The 16666-nt window shown below is 39.1% G+C and overlaps 3 protein-coding genes across 6 annotated transcripts in view; 1 reads left to right on the top strand and 2 right to left on the bottom strand.

Moving 5' to 3' along the window:
* Positions 1–11: 11 nt before the first annotated feature.
* On the bottom strand, positions 12–1936 carry LOC149661122 (uncharacterized). 2 transcript variants are annotated; one of them, XM_089842532.1, is made up of 5 exons: positions 1428–1936; positions 1133–1339; positions 807–1061; positions 380–752; positions 12–301 (listed from the first exon to the last, which is right to left on the bottom strand). In XM_089842532.1, exons 1-5 carry the CDS (start codon positions 1782–1784, stop codon positions 132–134), a joined length of 1362 nt encoding a protein of 453 aa, XP_089698658.1. In that variant the 5' UTR covers positions 1785–1936; the 3' UTR covers positions 12–131. The 2 variants fall into 2 exon arrangements, with proteins under 2 accessions (XP_089698658.1, XP_089698659.1); XM_089842533.1 differs by having other exon boundaries at positions 1133–1319; positions 1428–1721.
* A 420-nt stretch (positions 1937–2356) lies between these two features.
* Positions 2357–4310, top strand: LOC149661121 (transmembrane protein 192). Its single transcript, XM_089842543.1, has 5 exons — positions 2357–2491; positions 2574–2793; positions 2850–3014; positions 3815–3923; positions 3991–4310. The coding sequence occupies exons 1-5, from the start codon at positions 2387–2389 to the stop codon at positions 4100–4102; spliced, it is 711 nt and encodes a 236-aa protein (XP_089698669.1). The 5' UTR covers positions 2357–2386; the 3' UTR covers positions 4103–4310.
* A 1744-nt stretch (positions 4311–6054) lies between these two features.
* pnt (ETS transcription factor pointed) overlaps positions 6055–16666 on the bottom strand; it is a 47862-nt gene continuing 37250 nt past the window's right edge. For all 3 annotated transcript variants that reach the window (XM_089842522.1, XM_089842524.1, XM_089842523.1), the window contains 4 exons: positions 15073–15273; positions 12258–12473; positions 7799–8407; positions 6055–7449 (listed from right to left, as the gene is read on the bottom strand). In XM_089842522.1, the coding sequence (XP_089698648.1) occupies positions 7109–7449; positions 7799–8407; positions 12258–12473; positions 15073–15273 (1367 nt within the window). In that variant the 3' untranslated portion in view covers positions 6055–7108. The remainder of the gene's footprint in view (positions 7450–7798; positions 8408–12257; positions 12474–15072; positions 15274–16666) is intronic.

Below are 16666 nucleotides of genomic sequence, written 5' to 3'. Positions count from 1 at the left end.
TTTATAAATGCTTTTATTTAAAATAAAATATTTGTACTTTATTTAAAACAATTCAGATTATAAAACTTTAGGTAAAATGACAGAAAATAATGATTTTAGGCCTAGTTCGTGACGCGAGAAGAATAGTTAAATTACTGCGTGGCACACCATAATTTGTCGCCTAAATATTCGGCGTATTTATCAGAAATTTTCTCCCGTAACTGGCTCAATTTGGCAGCGATATCTCGGGAATCTTCGATATCCAACGAGATTGATTCCCGATTTAACTGTTCCATTTTAGGCTCCACCGAGAAACTGACCGCTAAAAATAGAAACCTCACTAAGCCTAACTTACCTCGTTAAGCCTAACCCGATAATATTAGGAGAAGCAATAACTCACACGGTCCTAAAATGAGTGACACATTTACATCACCACCTTGGGAAACATCGGCTATGATTTCCATCAACCCTCTTAATTCGTCCACTCCATTTCTCAGTTCCCTTAAGAGTGTCTTCTCCAAAACATAGCGTTCCCGCGCCTCCAATCCGGCAGCCGCCTCGGCCTTGATTCGCTCTCGAAACGTGACGTTTTCTTCCAGAAGTTGTTCATTCTTGGCTTTCAGCGTGCAAATGGTTTCCTCTTTCAAACCCGCTTCTACCCTCAACGTGGCGCTCAAACGGGAGGCATTTTCGAGTTTCTCCTTCAGACTAGAGATCTCCCTTTCACTCCGCTCTCGATAATGTTGCGCGGAACGTTCCTTTCCCACTAAATCCTGCGGTAAAACGAAATTATCCAACGTGCGATTGACTTTTTTAGATCGGCCTACTTTTTGAAGTTGTCTAATTTGATCTAAAAGTCGGTCTCGCTCACGCGTAATTACGCCAAGGCTTAACCCCTCCGCGTTCTTTTCCCCCATTTTAAGTAGTTCCCGTTTCGCCAGTTCTAATTTGGCGCGATACTCTCCATTCCTTCGTTCCAGCGTTTCAATTCTCAGATCTTTCGTTTTAATTTCATCTTTAGACTTTTCCACCATTTGTTTCAACCGTTTTGTTTTTTCCTTCTCCCCTTCCAAAGATTCGCGGTAAATTCCCCAAACCATTAAGGAAAAATAATAATATAATTTCAATAAATAAAAGGGTGAATTAAGGATATTTGATATTGAAGTTTTTCGAGTTCTTCTTTTGCAGGAAGATCTCTTAGATAATCTTCATTCGTTCTTAGTTGTTTTTCCAACATTGCCAATCCGCGATCTCGGTCATTCAATTGTAGTTTTAACATCATGATTTCGTCGCTTTCCGTCAAACGTTGATGGTGGTGATGAAAATCGGGCGAAGGCATTCTACAAAATTCGGGAGCAACCTAAGAAGAAATCATTATCCTAAAGCCTACCTTACGAAGACTGGGACATTCATTTCAACTTATTTCTTTATAAATAATATTCACTTACATTGAACCGCTGTTGCTCCTCAACTGGTGCCAAGGGGTAATTTTGTCCGTGGTAATGATGACCAAACGCTGGTCCCGATGGTGCGTGCTGAAGGACATCAAAATGTCGCGGTACATCGGAGGGATATTGTCGCGACAAACCCGATTCCAGAGCATTTAAATGGGGATTACTACTAGCTCGACTAATTCCTCCTTCCCTAGCGTAATGACGGTACGATCCGTAAAAGGGACGATGTTCCCAAGATGGTTGTCTAACTTGTACTTGAGGATGTCGGGGGCCCAAATACCTCTCTTCCCCATCCCTGGGACCCGCTAGATCTAACTCATCCATATCAAACTGATAGTGCAACATGTGCATGTGATAAGGAAGGGGCTCGACAGGGTCAACGCGCGCTACGCGAAGCCGACTATTTCCCCGTTTAATCAAAGTTGATAAAATTTAAATATAAAAACGACGGGGTAGAGTAGGGGTAACTAGATAAGACGGACTCTGGCAAACAACTCGGCATGTTCGAACTGCTTCCGTGCTTCGACTAGACCATGTGGCGGTCTGGCGGACTTGTTTAAACCATCTCTGAGACTCTGACATCCTGCCGACATCACACATGGCACGTGACCTAAGCGATGAAAAATCGCGCCTCTATTGGCTGGGAGCTGGGCTCACAGCCAATAAGGCAGAAGCGCTGCAGAACTTTTGAAAAACATTGTCTGCTCGTTCTAATAATAACAAACGACTTTAAGCCTCGTCATACTCGACTCTGGCAGCAATTTTAGCTTAAAATTTCTAAAAACAATAAAAAGTACACCAATGAGGGATTTTTATAGTTTCGTAATTAGGAAATTAATGATTATGCCGTGAATACATTTTAAAGTAGAGAAAATATTGTTGTTTTGACCCCAGAAACTAGTAAGATATTTAAAGATAGCTAGCCGATTCCAGGGTTACCAGTCACTACCACCATGGATGACGCACCTTTACTGTCGTTTATAACGAGGGAACAACAGAAAAACACGAAAAAAATGCGTCCTTTGGTTTATTTGGTATCCTTTGAAATATTTGCCTTGGTAATAATTACCTTTATCCGTTAATAAAAGCGAGGGAAAGTGAACCATAGATGTCTGAGGTTGGTATCTTCCATTCATGTAGATTGCTTTTCTTATCGTTGCCTTCGCGGCGCCCATCAAATCCGCAAAAGATGAGAAATATTTCGTCTTAATCTATGGCCACATGGGTTTTTGGGCGCTGGCCCTCATTTTGGAACGGATTTTAAAGTATTACCATAGAAAACTGCGTCTCTATGGCTATTTTGGAGTCCATAAAAAAACAAAGAAATTCAATAAGACCTTGGGATATGTTTTGTCAGCTGGTATTTAAATTCGATCAATTAGCGAAATTAGGTTTAAAGATTGCGTATTTAATTAGGAAACTTACTTTTGTTAACAATGACGACTGTTTATGAGAATTACTGTACTTCCGTGGCTTGCAAAGACACTCTCTTTGGAGGAGATTTCAAACGAAGTCCTTACATGTTGATGATATTTGTTTTAGAGTTTTTAGTGGCGCAACCTTTGTTAATCTGGTATTTGGGTTAGTATAATTAAACGTATTACGATTGCGGTTTAAAAATGAGACCTATTAGGTTAAAATTGGTCAAGAGTTAAAAAAGTTACAAACTATTTATGAGATTTGGTCCAATTTTGCCTAAATTAAGTTTTAAACGCCTAACTATATTAAATATAGATCTACATGGTTCATACAAACCTGGAAAACTGGGAAAACCTGGAAAAATCAGGGAAATAAATAGTTGACAAAAGCCTCAGGGAAATTTCGAATTTTTAGTAAAATTCAGGGAAATTTGCCTCAAACAGGGGCCGAGTAATTAAGCAAAATGTTCGTGAACATTCCCTCCATAGGATTAACATTACACTCAACTTTGGAAGCTCATAACTCTGGTTTTATTAGAGATACGGGGATGTCCTTTGAGTATGTTATAGTCCTATTTGCCCCCTATCCAAGCATACTGAAAACTTAGGGCTACGACAAACAGGGGCCGAGTAATTAAGCAAAATGTTCATAAACATACCCTCCATAGGATTAACATTACACTCAACTTTGGAAGCTCATAACTCTGGTTTTATTAGAGATACGGGGATGTCCTTTGACTATGTTATAGTCCTATTTGCCCTCCCCCCTCCTTCGTTAACATTTGCTCCATAGGATACTCCATATACGGGGAAAAATCTGGGAAACTCAGTTAAGTATATGGGGAAAAACCTGGAAATCTCAGGGAAATTTGTTTTCCGAAAGTTGTATGAACCCTGATCTAACTATATTAAATATAGATCTAAATATAATTAAAATAATTAATTTTAACGTTAATTACTTAGCAATTATCTTCCAACTAATGAGAAGCGATGTTCTACCTGACATTTTGTACGAAGATCGGGTCATTGGATCAAACCAGAGTTCAGAATTGCTTCAAGAAGTTGGCACCAGGTTTGGAAAAACACTACAATCTGAAAATTAAATTAATTAAATGAATTAATTTAATTACAACGCCTAGGATGGAGGGAGATACCACCGAAGATTTGTTAGAGCGGCAAGCCAATTTCATTCAATTTCTGCAAGAAAGAAATGCAGTTCTCGCTTTGAAAATTGCTGAATCTCGTCCTTAATATAATCGCTATAAAAATAAATAATCATCCAAGTTAATTAAAATTAATCAAATACTACGACACAAATATTTTTTTTGTCTCATGATCTTATTTTCATTTTTTTTATAAAAAAGTTGTACATTGCTTTTTATTTATTTTACGATTATAAATATATTTTTTTTTCTTCATCCTCTGTTTTCTTTTTAATAATAAAAATTGCTTCAAATTACATCAGTGTTTGTTTTTCTTTTGAAAAGGCGCCATTTTGGGGTAAAAAAAAAAATTATTTTAATGCACCCCCATTTTGTTGGTAAAAAAATATTGAACCTTATGACTGGGCGCTGCAATTTTATGGGTAGAAATTTGGGTTTAAAATCTATACTGAAGATATTTCAGCGCCATTTTGGGGGGTAAAATATCTAATTTGAAGATGACTGGGCGCCATTTTGAGGGTAAAACCTTAATTTGAATTTCACTGGGCACCATTTTGGGGGTAAAATATCTAATTTGAAGATGATGGGCCCCATTTTGTTGGTAAAAAATATTGAACCTTATGACTGGGCGCCGTTATTTGGCCAAATGGTAGTATTCCCCCTCCACGGATTTTTAAAAGTTTGTACTCATTTCTGATAGTAAATGAGGCGGGGAACACGATGCCGTCAAAATTTTTCACCGCAAATGTTTTTTTTTTTTTAAAAAAAGGTAGCACATATTACTTATGGTTGTTTGTATATTTGATATTTGGGTCGCATACACTTGTTTAGATTATGTTTGGGATATTTTAGGTTCAGGTTAGGTTAGGTTCAGGTTAGGTTAGGTTAGGTTAGGTTTGGTTAGGTTAGGTTTGGTTAGGTTAGGTTTGGTTAGGTTAGGTTTAGGTTAGGTTAGGTTTGGTTTGGTTAGGTTAGGTTCAGGTTAGGTTAGGTTAGGTTAGGTTCAGGTTCTGGTTAGGTTCAGGTTAGGTTAGGTTCAGGTTAGGTTAGGTTAGGTTCAGTTTCTATTAGATTTCTCCTTTTCCAAAATATTGCAATTTTCATAAAAAAAAATTCAAAAAAAAATTTCAAAATCATTTGCGGTGGAAATTTTTAACGGCATCGTGTTCCTCACCTCATTTACTATCAGAAATGAGTACAAACTTTTAAAAATCCGTGGAGGGGGAATACTACTATTTTACCCGTTATTTTATGGGCAGAAATTTGGGTTTAAAATCTATACTGAAGATATTTCAGCGCCATTTTGAGGGTAAAATATCTAATTTGAAGATATTTCAGCGCCATTTTGAGGGTAAAATAATCTAATTTGAAGATGACTGGGCGCCATTTCGAGGGTAAGACCTTATTTGAAGATGATTGGGCCCCATTTTGTTGGTAAAACCTTAATTTGAAGATGATTGGGCACCATTTTGAGGGTAAAACCTTATTTGAATTTCACTGGGCACCATTTTTGAGGGTAAAACCTAATTTGAAGATGATTGGGCACCATTTTGAGGGTAAAATCAATTAATTTAACAATGACTGGCGGCCCCAAATTTCTTATAAAGCGGGGGGGGGGGAAGGGAGAGGGAAATTAATTATATAAACAATTTTCTTTAGAAAAAATATTTTTCTAAAATTTAATTTTTAAACATTTATGTAATCCAATCTAAATAACTTTTAATTCTCTAAGAAAGATTTTATTTAAAAAGGTACCTATATACTAACTAAAGTCTTTTTCTTAATTAAAAAAAATGTTTCCATAAAAAACGTAGGTATAATAATTCTTTGACAATATAAGGCCACTTGTTTGTTTTTAATTTAATATTTCAAGGCACTGGAAATTTGTTTCTTCCGTTTGTAGTGTAGTAAAAATACTGAAACACAATAATACTATATATATATAAAGATAGAAAGAGAGAGAGAGATAAGAATATAATTTCCCATCACTTTTGCAATCGCTCGTTTTGCCAGGAAAATGTAGTTTGCAAAATTTTAAGACAAAAAGAATATATTTACATTAAAACAAAAATTAAATGCGACAATTAATTTTCACGTGCTATTATTAATCAACATTTCTTATCAAAATAGAAAGCACCTTCCTTATCTTCTTCATCTACAATTAATTATAATTAACATTTCATTTATATAATTATAATAGAAATTATATATTGGCCATCATTTTTAACTACAAAAATATCTTCCGCCATTTTGTCCGCGTTTTTTTTTTATTTTATTTTGTTCAATTATATAATAATAAGCAAATACCGTCAGAAGTAAATTAATTAACTCGAAGTTATTGTCTTCTTTATTAAGACATCGCCCCCCCCTCCCCGGTTCTACCATCGTAGAAGCAAATTAAACGCGAAAAAGTTATTAAAAACGTTGTATAAATTTATATTATATTTTAACGTTGAAAATTACAATTGTTAATTTACATCTGACGGAATCTTTTTCTTTATATTTAAACGCGCCAAAAAAGTTAATAAAGCAGAGATCAATTCTTTCGCCCCCCCCCCTTTGCTTAAGTTCTCTCGAAACTTAATTATTTTCACAAACAATTAATGAAAATCGTAATTAAAAAAAAATGCGTTAATGATAAGCGAATAATAATAATAAAAAAACGTTTAAAAATTATCACTCGGATTTCTTATAGTAGTAGTTCTTAGGCTTAATTAGAGTTCATTAATACAAAGTAGAAATCACCGCGCCCGCGCATCTCTTTCCTTCGCGGTCAAATTAACCCTTGACCTATTTATTTATCAATGCTACCATCGATGCTAGAGAGAAATTGATTTCGCCTAAAAAACTGGTCTATTTCGTGTCCAAACCTAATCTTTTAGTCAAATAACCTTTGCCCTATCCCCTATCGGGGGGGGGGGTCAAATTATTGGACCTAGGCTTAGACTTTAAGATGTCGTTCAGAGAGAGGGAAATTTCGCCTATTTTTAAAAATTGAAACTCGTCTATTTTGTGACCAGATCAAAAGAAAGATTAAAAGGAAAAGGACTCGTGTTGATGACGATTTTGCGGTGACGTCATGATGAATTACCACCTACTCGTCGTCCTTTTTTTCGGGTTTGAGATCAACCATGGCGTGTAGTTCTTCGGGCGCGAAGCCCAACAAACTTTGAAGGTCGCAAACGAAACGGTAAACGTACCTTTTGCCCGCCGTTTTATGAATGATGTTTTTATCGTAATAATATCGTAAACCGCGACTCAGTTTTTCGTAGTTCATTTTGGGTTTGTTTTTGCGAATGCCCCATCGACGGGCCACTTCGTCCGGGTCCGTCAACTTGAACTCCCAACCGTCGCCCGTCCAACTGATGAAACCCTGACACGTTTTATCCGTTAGCAGTTCCAGCAAGAATTGCCACAATTGAATCGGACCGCTACCTGCAATTGTCGAAATAAGAAACAAAGGCGCCAGCGTTATTACACGTACTTTGCTAAATGGACGATGTCCCGAACCAAACATATTTAAGCCTCAAAGCGCGGGTCCAGCGGATCCCCTACAAGTTAACTTTCCTTACGAACTCCAGTTTTGGCTTGGCAAAGGCAGGAGGAATTTGTAGGCGGGATTTATAAGTGCACTTATTAATCCCGCCCACTAGACTTTGCCAAGTCAAAACTGGAGTACAGGAGGAAAGTCACCTCGTAGGGGATCCGCGGGACAAGCGCTTTGCTTTAAACCTGCACCTTTGCGGGAAAAGGGAATTTAAAATGAATAGACAATGGGACTAACCCGAATATCCAGCCAAAACAGCGGCTTGTATCACTGGTTTACTATCCAAGCCATGATTATTGGCCATGGCTAGAGGTCCTCCATGATTGGGCCCTAAATGTCCCATGGCCGGATGATTGTCTCTGTTGTTATGGGCGGCCGGGTACCCTCCTCCTTGATGATGAAGGTTATGATGGTGATTATTTTGGTTCAGCGGGCCTTGATGGGCCCCCATATCATTTTGGGGGGCGTTCCATCGGTCATTGCTTTGACTGTGGGGAACCGAAGAAGGCACTGTTTGAAAGGGCGGTTCGTAATGCAGATTGTATCCGTCGACCATGCCCATATCGTAACGGCCCACTCGGTTGTTATTGTAGTTCTTCTCGCCCCCGTTATAATGCGGGTGATATTTGGTCTCGTGGGGTCCGACGTTGATGGCCGAAGAATTGGGGTAAAATTCGGGGCTACTATCCATGTAGGCCGTGTGGGCTGGCGGCGTCTCGAGCCCGTAATCTTGCCCATCCTCGAAGTGTTGATTCATTCCCATCTCGTCGTGACTCAGGTCGTTTAATGTATGCATGGACTCTGAGATGTGATTGTAGCCGCCACCTCCCGTTCCTCCTCCTCCACCTAGACGTCGAAAATTAAATCTTTAAAAATACTTCAACATTACCCCGCTCTTTCGTCACAGCGCCCAGACAAACTCAAAACATTATATCAATGGGCATCACTTTAATAGTATCAGAAGAAGAATGAGACTAGACGTAAAGATCTCTAGCATTGGTAATAGATCCTGGCGCTAGTGAACAAATTTGAGGATTTTATGCCGCTTCCATCGCGCCTACACTAGTTCCAAAAACATTTCCTACCTCCTTGCCCTCAACCTAAAGCCGCGGAACACGGACGCGGGTGCTTGAATCTAGTTCGGCCGTCTACCGCCACGAGCGTCTCATGTTTTGGAGAGGGGAAAATTCAGAAACCGCTACCAGAGGGCCAACCGTTGGTGTTGTTATCAAGAATATTCACTTTCGCCAAGTGAAGAATTTGGTTAGCTCAGTACTTCTAGTATCATCTTACTTCTGATAGTATCAATTGGAAGTTAATAAAGAAGAAAACTTGGGATATCGTCCGAAGAGGGTATTAGACACACGCGGAACTTCCGTTTCGCTTCATAGACCATTGATAGCACCCTTTAAAACCTGTCAGTCCGAAATGTTAAATAGGTTTGTAGAAGAAAAGAAAAAAGAACCTAACAGATACCTCGAGGTTCTCAATACGCGATTCGGAAGTTTTTTTTTTAATAATAATAAAAATAATCTCTATAGAGTTGCCCCCTAAACGTTGCCTCAAATCTCCCCCAAAAGAAGGCAGGCAACAAGGAAAAAATCCTATCCCTTCCCATGTCGAAAAAGTACTTCCGTTTGGGACAGGTGAAACAGCCGCCGCCACCGACACTTGCCAACCCATGCAACTCCCCGAGTCAGATGACACCGGGACCAAAGGTAGCCAAAGATCCATTACTCTCCCATCCCATCGCCTAGTAACGTGAGACAGAGAGAGAGGGACCACCGGAAGTTCAACCTAAACCAACGTACCGGGTCCTGCTAGTACAACATTTTAGGGTGAGAGAGAGAGAGAGAGAGAGAGAGAGAGAGAGAGAGAGAGAGAGAGAGAGAGAGAGAGAGGAGAGAGAGAACGGCGGACGTTAGCCCCAAAAATGGTTGAAAGGGGCACTAGCCAATGTCGAATCCGCACCCCCGTCATTTCAAATAGAACTTCCGTTCGGGTCAAGGGGTGGCGCCCAAATTTACACGACGAATTTAATAGAACTAGATCGAGAAATGTATACGCTTTTAAAATTTCGACAATCCAGTAATCATTGTTCAAACTAGATTGATAATGTAGGGGGAGTTGTAGCGGACGATTACGCCATTTTTAAACCCGATTAGAAAAGAAGTAGTCTAAGGATAAACCCCGGGGTTAAATTGGTGATAGCATCTTCGATTTAACATAATAGGAACAAGTTGATGGCATTTTTTACACGACGGGGAAATCGTAATTAATATGATACATTTTTTTTTCTCAAAAATAAAATCACGTTTAGTTCCGAAATGAACTCTGGGTAACGAAGGGGCTAAGGGAAGGGCTGCGTGAGAGAGAATAAGGTCAAACGGAAACCGATTTTCATCGCGCGTCTAGAATATTAATTTCCCAATTTCCTTTTTTTAATATTTATTGTTTATCCCGATCGACGTTTAAATGTATACTAAAATTGGATTTGTAAGTTCCAGGGTTCATACAACTTTTGGAAAACAAATTTCCCTGACATTTCCAGGTTTTTCCCCATATACTTCCTTGACATTTCCAGGTTTTTCCCCATATACTTCCCTGCCATTTCCAGGTTTTTCCCCATATACTTCCCTGCCATTTCCAGGTTTTTCCCCATATACTTCCCTGCCATTTCCAGGTTTTTCCCCATATACTTCCCTGCCATTTCCAGGTTTTTCCCCATATACTTCCCTGCCATTTCCAGGTTTTTCACCATATACTTCCCTGAATTTTCCAGGTTTTTCCCAATATACTTCCCTGAATTTTCCAGGTTTTTCCCAATATACTTCCCTGAATTTTCCAGGTTTTTCCCAATATACTTCCCTGAATTTTCCAGGTTTTTCCCAATATACTTCCCTGAATTTTCCAGGTTTTTCCCAATATACTTCCCTGAATTTTCCAGGTTTTTCCCAATATACTTCCCTGAATTTTCCAGGTTTTTCCCCTATGTGGAGTATCTTATGGAGCAAATGTTAACGAAGGAGGGGGGGGGGCAAATAGGACTATAACATAGTCAAAAAACATCCCCGTATCTCTAATATAACCAGAGTTATGAGCCTCCAAAGTATATAGTATACTATAAGTATAAGTAATGTTAATCCTATGGAGGGGATGTTTATGAACATTTTGCTTAATTACTCGGCCCCTGTTTGACGCAAATTTCCCTGAATTTTACTAAAAATTCGAAATTTCCCTGAATTTTACTAAAAATTCTAAATTTCCCTGAATTTTACTAAAAATTCTAAATTTCCCTGAATTTTACTAAAAATTCTAAATTTCCCTGAATTTTACTAAAAATTCTAAATTTCCCTGAATTTTACTAAAAATTCTAAATTTCCCTGAATTTTACTAAAAATTCTAAATTTCCAGGAATTTTCCCTGAGGTTTTTGTCAACTATTTCCCAGATTTTTCCAGGTTTTCCAGTTTTGTATGAACCCTGGTAACTGTATTACAGAGCTTTAAATTAATTTTAACGATGTTTTCTAATAAGTCTGCCCCATAAATTAAAGGGTGTGTTCTTAATTAGGGTCTAACTGAGTGGAAAGTTATCATATCATTTTTAAATAATTTCTTATAATAATTAACATTAATATAATTATTATTACGGTTTCTTTTTTTCGCTGCGTAGCTCTTTTAAATAAACTTAACGCGTTCCAGACGTCAAAAATGAAGACAAAATAAAATACAATGGCACAATTAAAAAAGATTCTTCGCTACGCAACGACGCCCGCGCACCACCTTCAGTGAAAGTGATATCTCAAGGAATCGCTTCAATGAAGAGCCAAAATACAATTGAGAACTATACCGTATTTAATTATTCATTATATCTATGTTAACGAGCAATTTTATCTATTCCGTACCATAAGTTTATAAGATATGTTGCAAATAAGTTTGTCACTGGTAACTTAGAAACTGGAGCTTGTCACGAAGGTAAGATAGGTAAAGCGATAGGTGAGGAGCTGTCAAAGGCTTAGTAATGCGGATTAAATAGGACCTAGATGGAAGTCCTGCATGCAAAATTAACCACCACCGAGTGTAGGACTTCAATTCTCGCTTCCATCGTTCTCGAACTAGTTATCTCGAGCTGTAGGTCTCTTAGTATAGAAAGTGTCATACTTATGGAACATATCACTTATAAACTTATGGTTGTAGGTATAGCCGAGGCCACAACACTCTCGCGGTCTACAGGGCCCTCGAGAGAGTTTGTGGGCTCCCGGGAAACTGACTAAATCGTGCCCCCCTTTAAGATCGACCTACACTCGTCCCGGGCCCTTAGAAGGCGCGGGCCCCGGGGAAACTGACCAAATCGTGGGCCTCCCATCAAGATCGACCTACACTCGTCCCGGGCCCTTAGAAGGCGCGGACCCCGGGGAAACTGACCAAATCGTGGGCCCCCCTCAAGATCGACCTACACCCTTGTCCCGGGCCCTTAGAAGGTGCGGGCCCCGGGGAAACTGACCAAATCGTGGGCCCCCCTCAAGATCGACCAACACTCATCCCGGGTCCTTAGAAGGCGCGGGCTCCGGGGAAACTGACCAAATTGGCCCGTGATCTTGACGCCCCTGATTATAGGTTAAATACACGTGACTATTTCGATGATTTTTGGGACTTTGATTAACAATAAATGAAAGGAATTGGTTGGTGACTTACCGTCGATAAAGTTGGGTTGACTGGAGTTTGAGGCGGGCGTATTTGGCGCGGTGTTGGTGGTGTTTCCTCCCGCGTTCATGACGGGGGTTGCTTTTGCTTCCGGCGCGGGGTAACCGGCCGATCCTTGTTGCATAAATTCATCAAAGTCGGGGATGCAAACAAATTCGTACAACTTGGACGGGACGTTATCCAAAGACGCTCTCTCCTTCTCCGTGTCTAATTGTACAAATTAAAATTAAACGTAATTAGAAATAATATATCGGATCAACGATCGAGTAAAATATTAATGGTAGAATTTCGGGGTTTTGACGACAAAGACAGCGGGCCATCATTTGAAAAATCGAGGACCCTTAATTTTCCATCGGCGCGTACGTCGGGAAAAAGCGAGCAGGTGAAGCCAAAAATCTGTCTCCACTAATGCAGCAACGGTTTTTATTAGAATAAATTTTGGTTTGGATGGAGCTAGTACCTTCCAAATAATTCCTCCGACGATGTACGACCGTTCTTTAATCATTGTCTGATATCGACCAACCAATTTTCACGCGATAATCCAACTATATCAATCGACCAAACGTGGCTTTCGAATCACCGAGACGGTCGAGTTAGTTAATCCTTATAAATTGGCCATCTTAACAACAACTCCAATTATAAAACGGTACCGTAACTAAGATGGTCAAATCCAACAATCAACACCAACTGATGTACATCGGAATATAGTAAAATAATAATTTGGGAATTCGGAGTAAAGTTTTTGACGATCTCTTCGGGTCGAAGTTGAATCGAAGAGTGAAAGGGGTAAGTTTTGGGCTCCGATGGCGGAGTTCGGTGCATCAACTAAAACTATAAATAGGTTTCGACGGAAAAGGGAAGAATTCACGGGACGGAAAACACTTACACGTCGGAAGGAAGAAGGATTCGAGATCCGATGACGATGGAATCAAAACGGGAAAAGGATGCTGAGGATCAGTACTAAAAAAACCACAACCGCATGCACTGACCGTACTCGCCTATCCTGATGCAGGATACGGCTACCTATAACCTAACCTAGAGCTCGAGAGTTACTCGACTAAACTATACGCCATAACATTTATTCAAATCATCACACGTTCAAAAAAAAATAAACTATTGTCGTACTGGAACGACGTAGCAGGGTCGTAGCTAAAATAAAACCTCTCGTATATTATATTTTGGGGTAACTAGAGGGTCGGCCCGCCCCGCTGCTGCAGCACGGCAAAACAGGGTGGTGGAGAGGGGGGGAATATGATTTTGGGGGAGGGAGGGATGATGTAGGGGATTTGGTAATAATGAGAGAACTCTCCGAGATTTCGATAGATTGGCTCTATAGGTGCGTAGAATAGTGGGTGGGATAATTATTACATCCTTGGATATGTATTTCGGTGTGCTTGCGGCCATTTTTAACTTATTTTAGACTATTTTTTTTATATATTTTTCGATTATAGCCTTTGAGGGCCTTGGACGCTACCAAAAATGATCTATTTTTGAGTATAGGTGTGTGGAATAGTGGGTGCACGGGATAATTATTACATCCTTGAATATGTATTTTGGTGTACTTGCGGACATTTTTAACTTATTTTAGCCTATTTTTGATATATTTTTCGATTATAGCCTTTGAGGGGCTTAGACGCTACCAAAAATGATCTATTTAGACAATAGGAGTTTCATATATTTTAGTATTATTGCCTTTGAGGGGCTTGGGCGCTGCCAAAAATGATCTATTTTGACAATAGACGTTTCATATATTTTAGTATTATACCCTTTGAGGGGCTTAGACGCTGCCAAAAATGATCTATTTTGACAATAAATGAGGGGCTTGGACGCTACCAAAAATTTATCTATTTTCACAATAGACGTTTCATATATTTTAGTATTATAGCCTTTGAGGGGCTGAGACGCTACCAAAAATGATCTATTTTGACAATAGACGTTTCATATATTTTAGTATTATTGCCTTTGAGGGGCTTAGACGCTACCAAAAATGATATTATTTTGACAATAGATTTTTCATATATTTTAGTATTATAGCCTTTGAGGGGCTGAGACGCTACCAAAAATGATCTATTTTGACAATAGACGTTTCATATATTTTAGTATTATTGCCTTTGAGGGGCTTAGACGCTACCAAAAATGATATTATTTTGACAATAGATTTTTCATATATTTTAGTATTACAGCCTTTGAGGGGCTGAGACGCTACCAAAAATGATCTATTTTGACAATAGACGTTTCATATATTTTAGTATTATTGCCTTTGAGGGGCTTAGACGCTACCAAAAATGATATTATTTTGACAATAGATTTTTCATATATTTTAGTATTACTGCCTTTGAGGGGCTTAGACGCTACCAAAAATGATCTATTTTGACAATAGAAGTTTCATATATTTTAGTATTATTGCCTTTGAGGGGCTTAGACGCTACCAAAAATGATATTATTTTGACAATAGATTTTTCATATATTTTAGTATTATTGCCTTTGAGGGCCTTGGACGCTACCAAAAATGATCTATTTTAGAAAGAGCTGCATGGACTCCATCAAAACTTTATTTTCGAGTTTAAATGCCGCACGTTTCAACGCAAAACCGAGTTAGCAGTGTACATCAGTAACATAAGGTAACTATAGTATAGTTAAGGGTTCTCCGCGGGACACGATAACAGGCGGCAGATACGAATCCCTAAATGAAGTTTGTCACATGCATTCTCGGTCTTCGAATTTGGGTATACATTTATCTTACTATTAAATTGACGGCAGGTGTTAATTAAGTTTAGAAATTAGAACAAAAAAAGCAGCTTTTTACCTTTTTGTAATATTTCGAGGTGCTCCCATAAGATGTCACCCATGAAAGGTGGCGCTTGCGAGAGGAAGGTCTCCTTTCCCATGGCGCACATATCAGTCCCTTTCATGCTGAAATTCCTAAAGTCCACACCTTCCAAGCTAAACTCTCGTATTGCCCAAGCTAACCAACGGGACACGTCAACTTCGCTCCATTGACGAGGATCTAAAAACAAATTAACAAATAATTAATTAATTAAGTTGAAATAACCTCAACCCTTTAAAGGCGACATTTAAAGGAAAAGTCTAGCGCTAAATTCGTATAACAGGGTTCATACAACTTTTGGAAAACAAATTTCCCTGAGATTTCCAGGTTTTTCCCCTATATGGAGTATCCTATGGAGCAAATGTTAACGAAGGATGGGGGCAGGACTATTACATAATCAAAGGACATCCCCCTATCTCTAATATAACCGGAGTTCTGAGCCTCAAAAGTACAGTGTAATGTTAATCCTATGGAGGGGGTATGTTTATGAACATTTTGCTTAATTACTCGGCCCCTGTTTGTCGTAGCCCTAAGTTTTTAGTATGGTTGTATGGGGGGCAAATAGGACTATAACATACTCAAAGGACATCCCCGTATCTCTAATATAACCAGAGTTCTGAGCCTCCAAAGTATAGTGTAATGTTAATCCTATGCAGGGGGGGTATGTTTATGAACTTTTTGCTTCATTACTCGGCCCTTGTTTGACGCAAATTTCCCTGATTTCCCTGAATTCTACTAAAAATTCGAAATTTCCCTGAGGTTTTGGTCAACTATTTATTTCCCTGATTTTTCCAGGTTTGTATGAACCCTGTATAAGTACACCGGAAATTAAACTATATATATGTAGAAGTGTTGGGCTTTAACAGTCATTTAGGGTCCGAAGTCAATAGGGTGTTTTCTATAGGGTCATCAACAACGGTGGAATGGCCACGCGAAGGAAGTTCTCCCCCTCTCCCACTATCTACTTCCGGTAGTATGCTGGTTCTTGCTGGAGCGGTGCCGATAGGCCTAACTTCGAATCAGCGTTGGTTAAAGGTAGAATCAGGGGTGCGGACCCATTCAAAAATCGGTGGTGGTCGAATGACCCCCGGCCAGGGTGGCTTACGCAAATAGGGTTGAGGAGGGTGAGACGGGCATTCCGAATTAGAATAATAAAAAAAGGGGAACGGAAACGAGGTACCCGACTACCCGTTCGCGAGTATTTTACACCAAGAGCCGCTCTTTGATTGGAATTTCAAAATGTAGGTAGATGCGATGATGATTTCAATAAAATGCAGAGGTGGTTCAAGAGGAACTCCGCATCCCTGGACAATTCGTATCAACTTATTTGAATAGCGCGTCGCATCCTACCATAGCTAAGTTTATACCACTGGCAAAGGCTGGGAATTACAATTTTACCAATGAAATAAGGAGTCAACTCGGGGTGAAAAAGAGCGGGAGGATGCTGCCGCTGTACAGGTTACATCGTTAAAATTCTTTTATTCTCGTAAATACGTATACGAGAAGATAATAATATTAAATAATTGGACCCAAAAAAATGCTTTGTAATTTTGGAAAAATATTTTCCCCAATT

Source organism: Phalangium opilio, unplaced genomic scaffold (genome assembly GCF_054372755.1).
Source record: "Phalangium opilio isolate 3A_F unplaced genomic scaffold, DU_Popi_V2 ptg000070l_1, whole genome shotgun sequence".
Taxonomy (NCBI): Eukaryota; Metazoa; Arthropoda; class Arachnida; order Opiliones; family Phalangiidae; genus Phalangium; species Phalangium opilio.
Note: the sequence above shows the minus strand (reverse complement) of the source record. Positions and strands in the feature narration are given on the sequence as shown.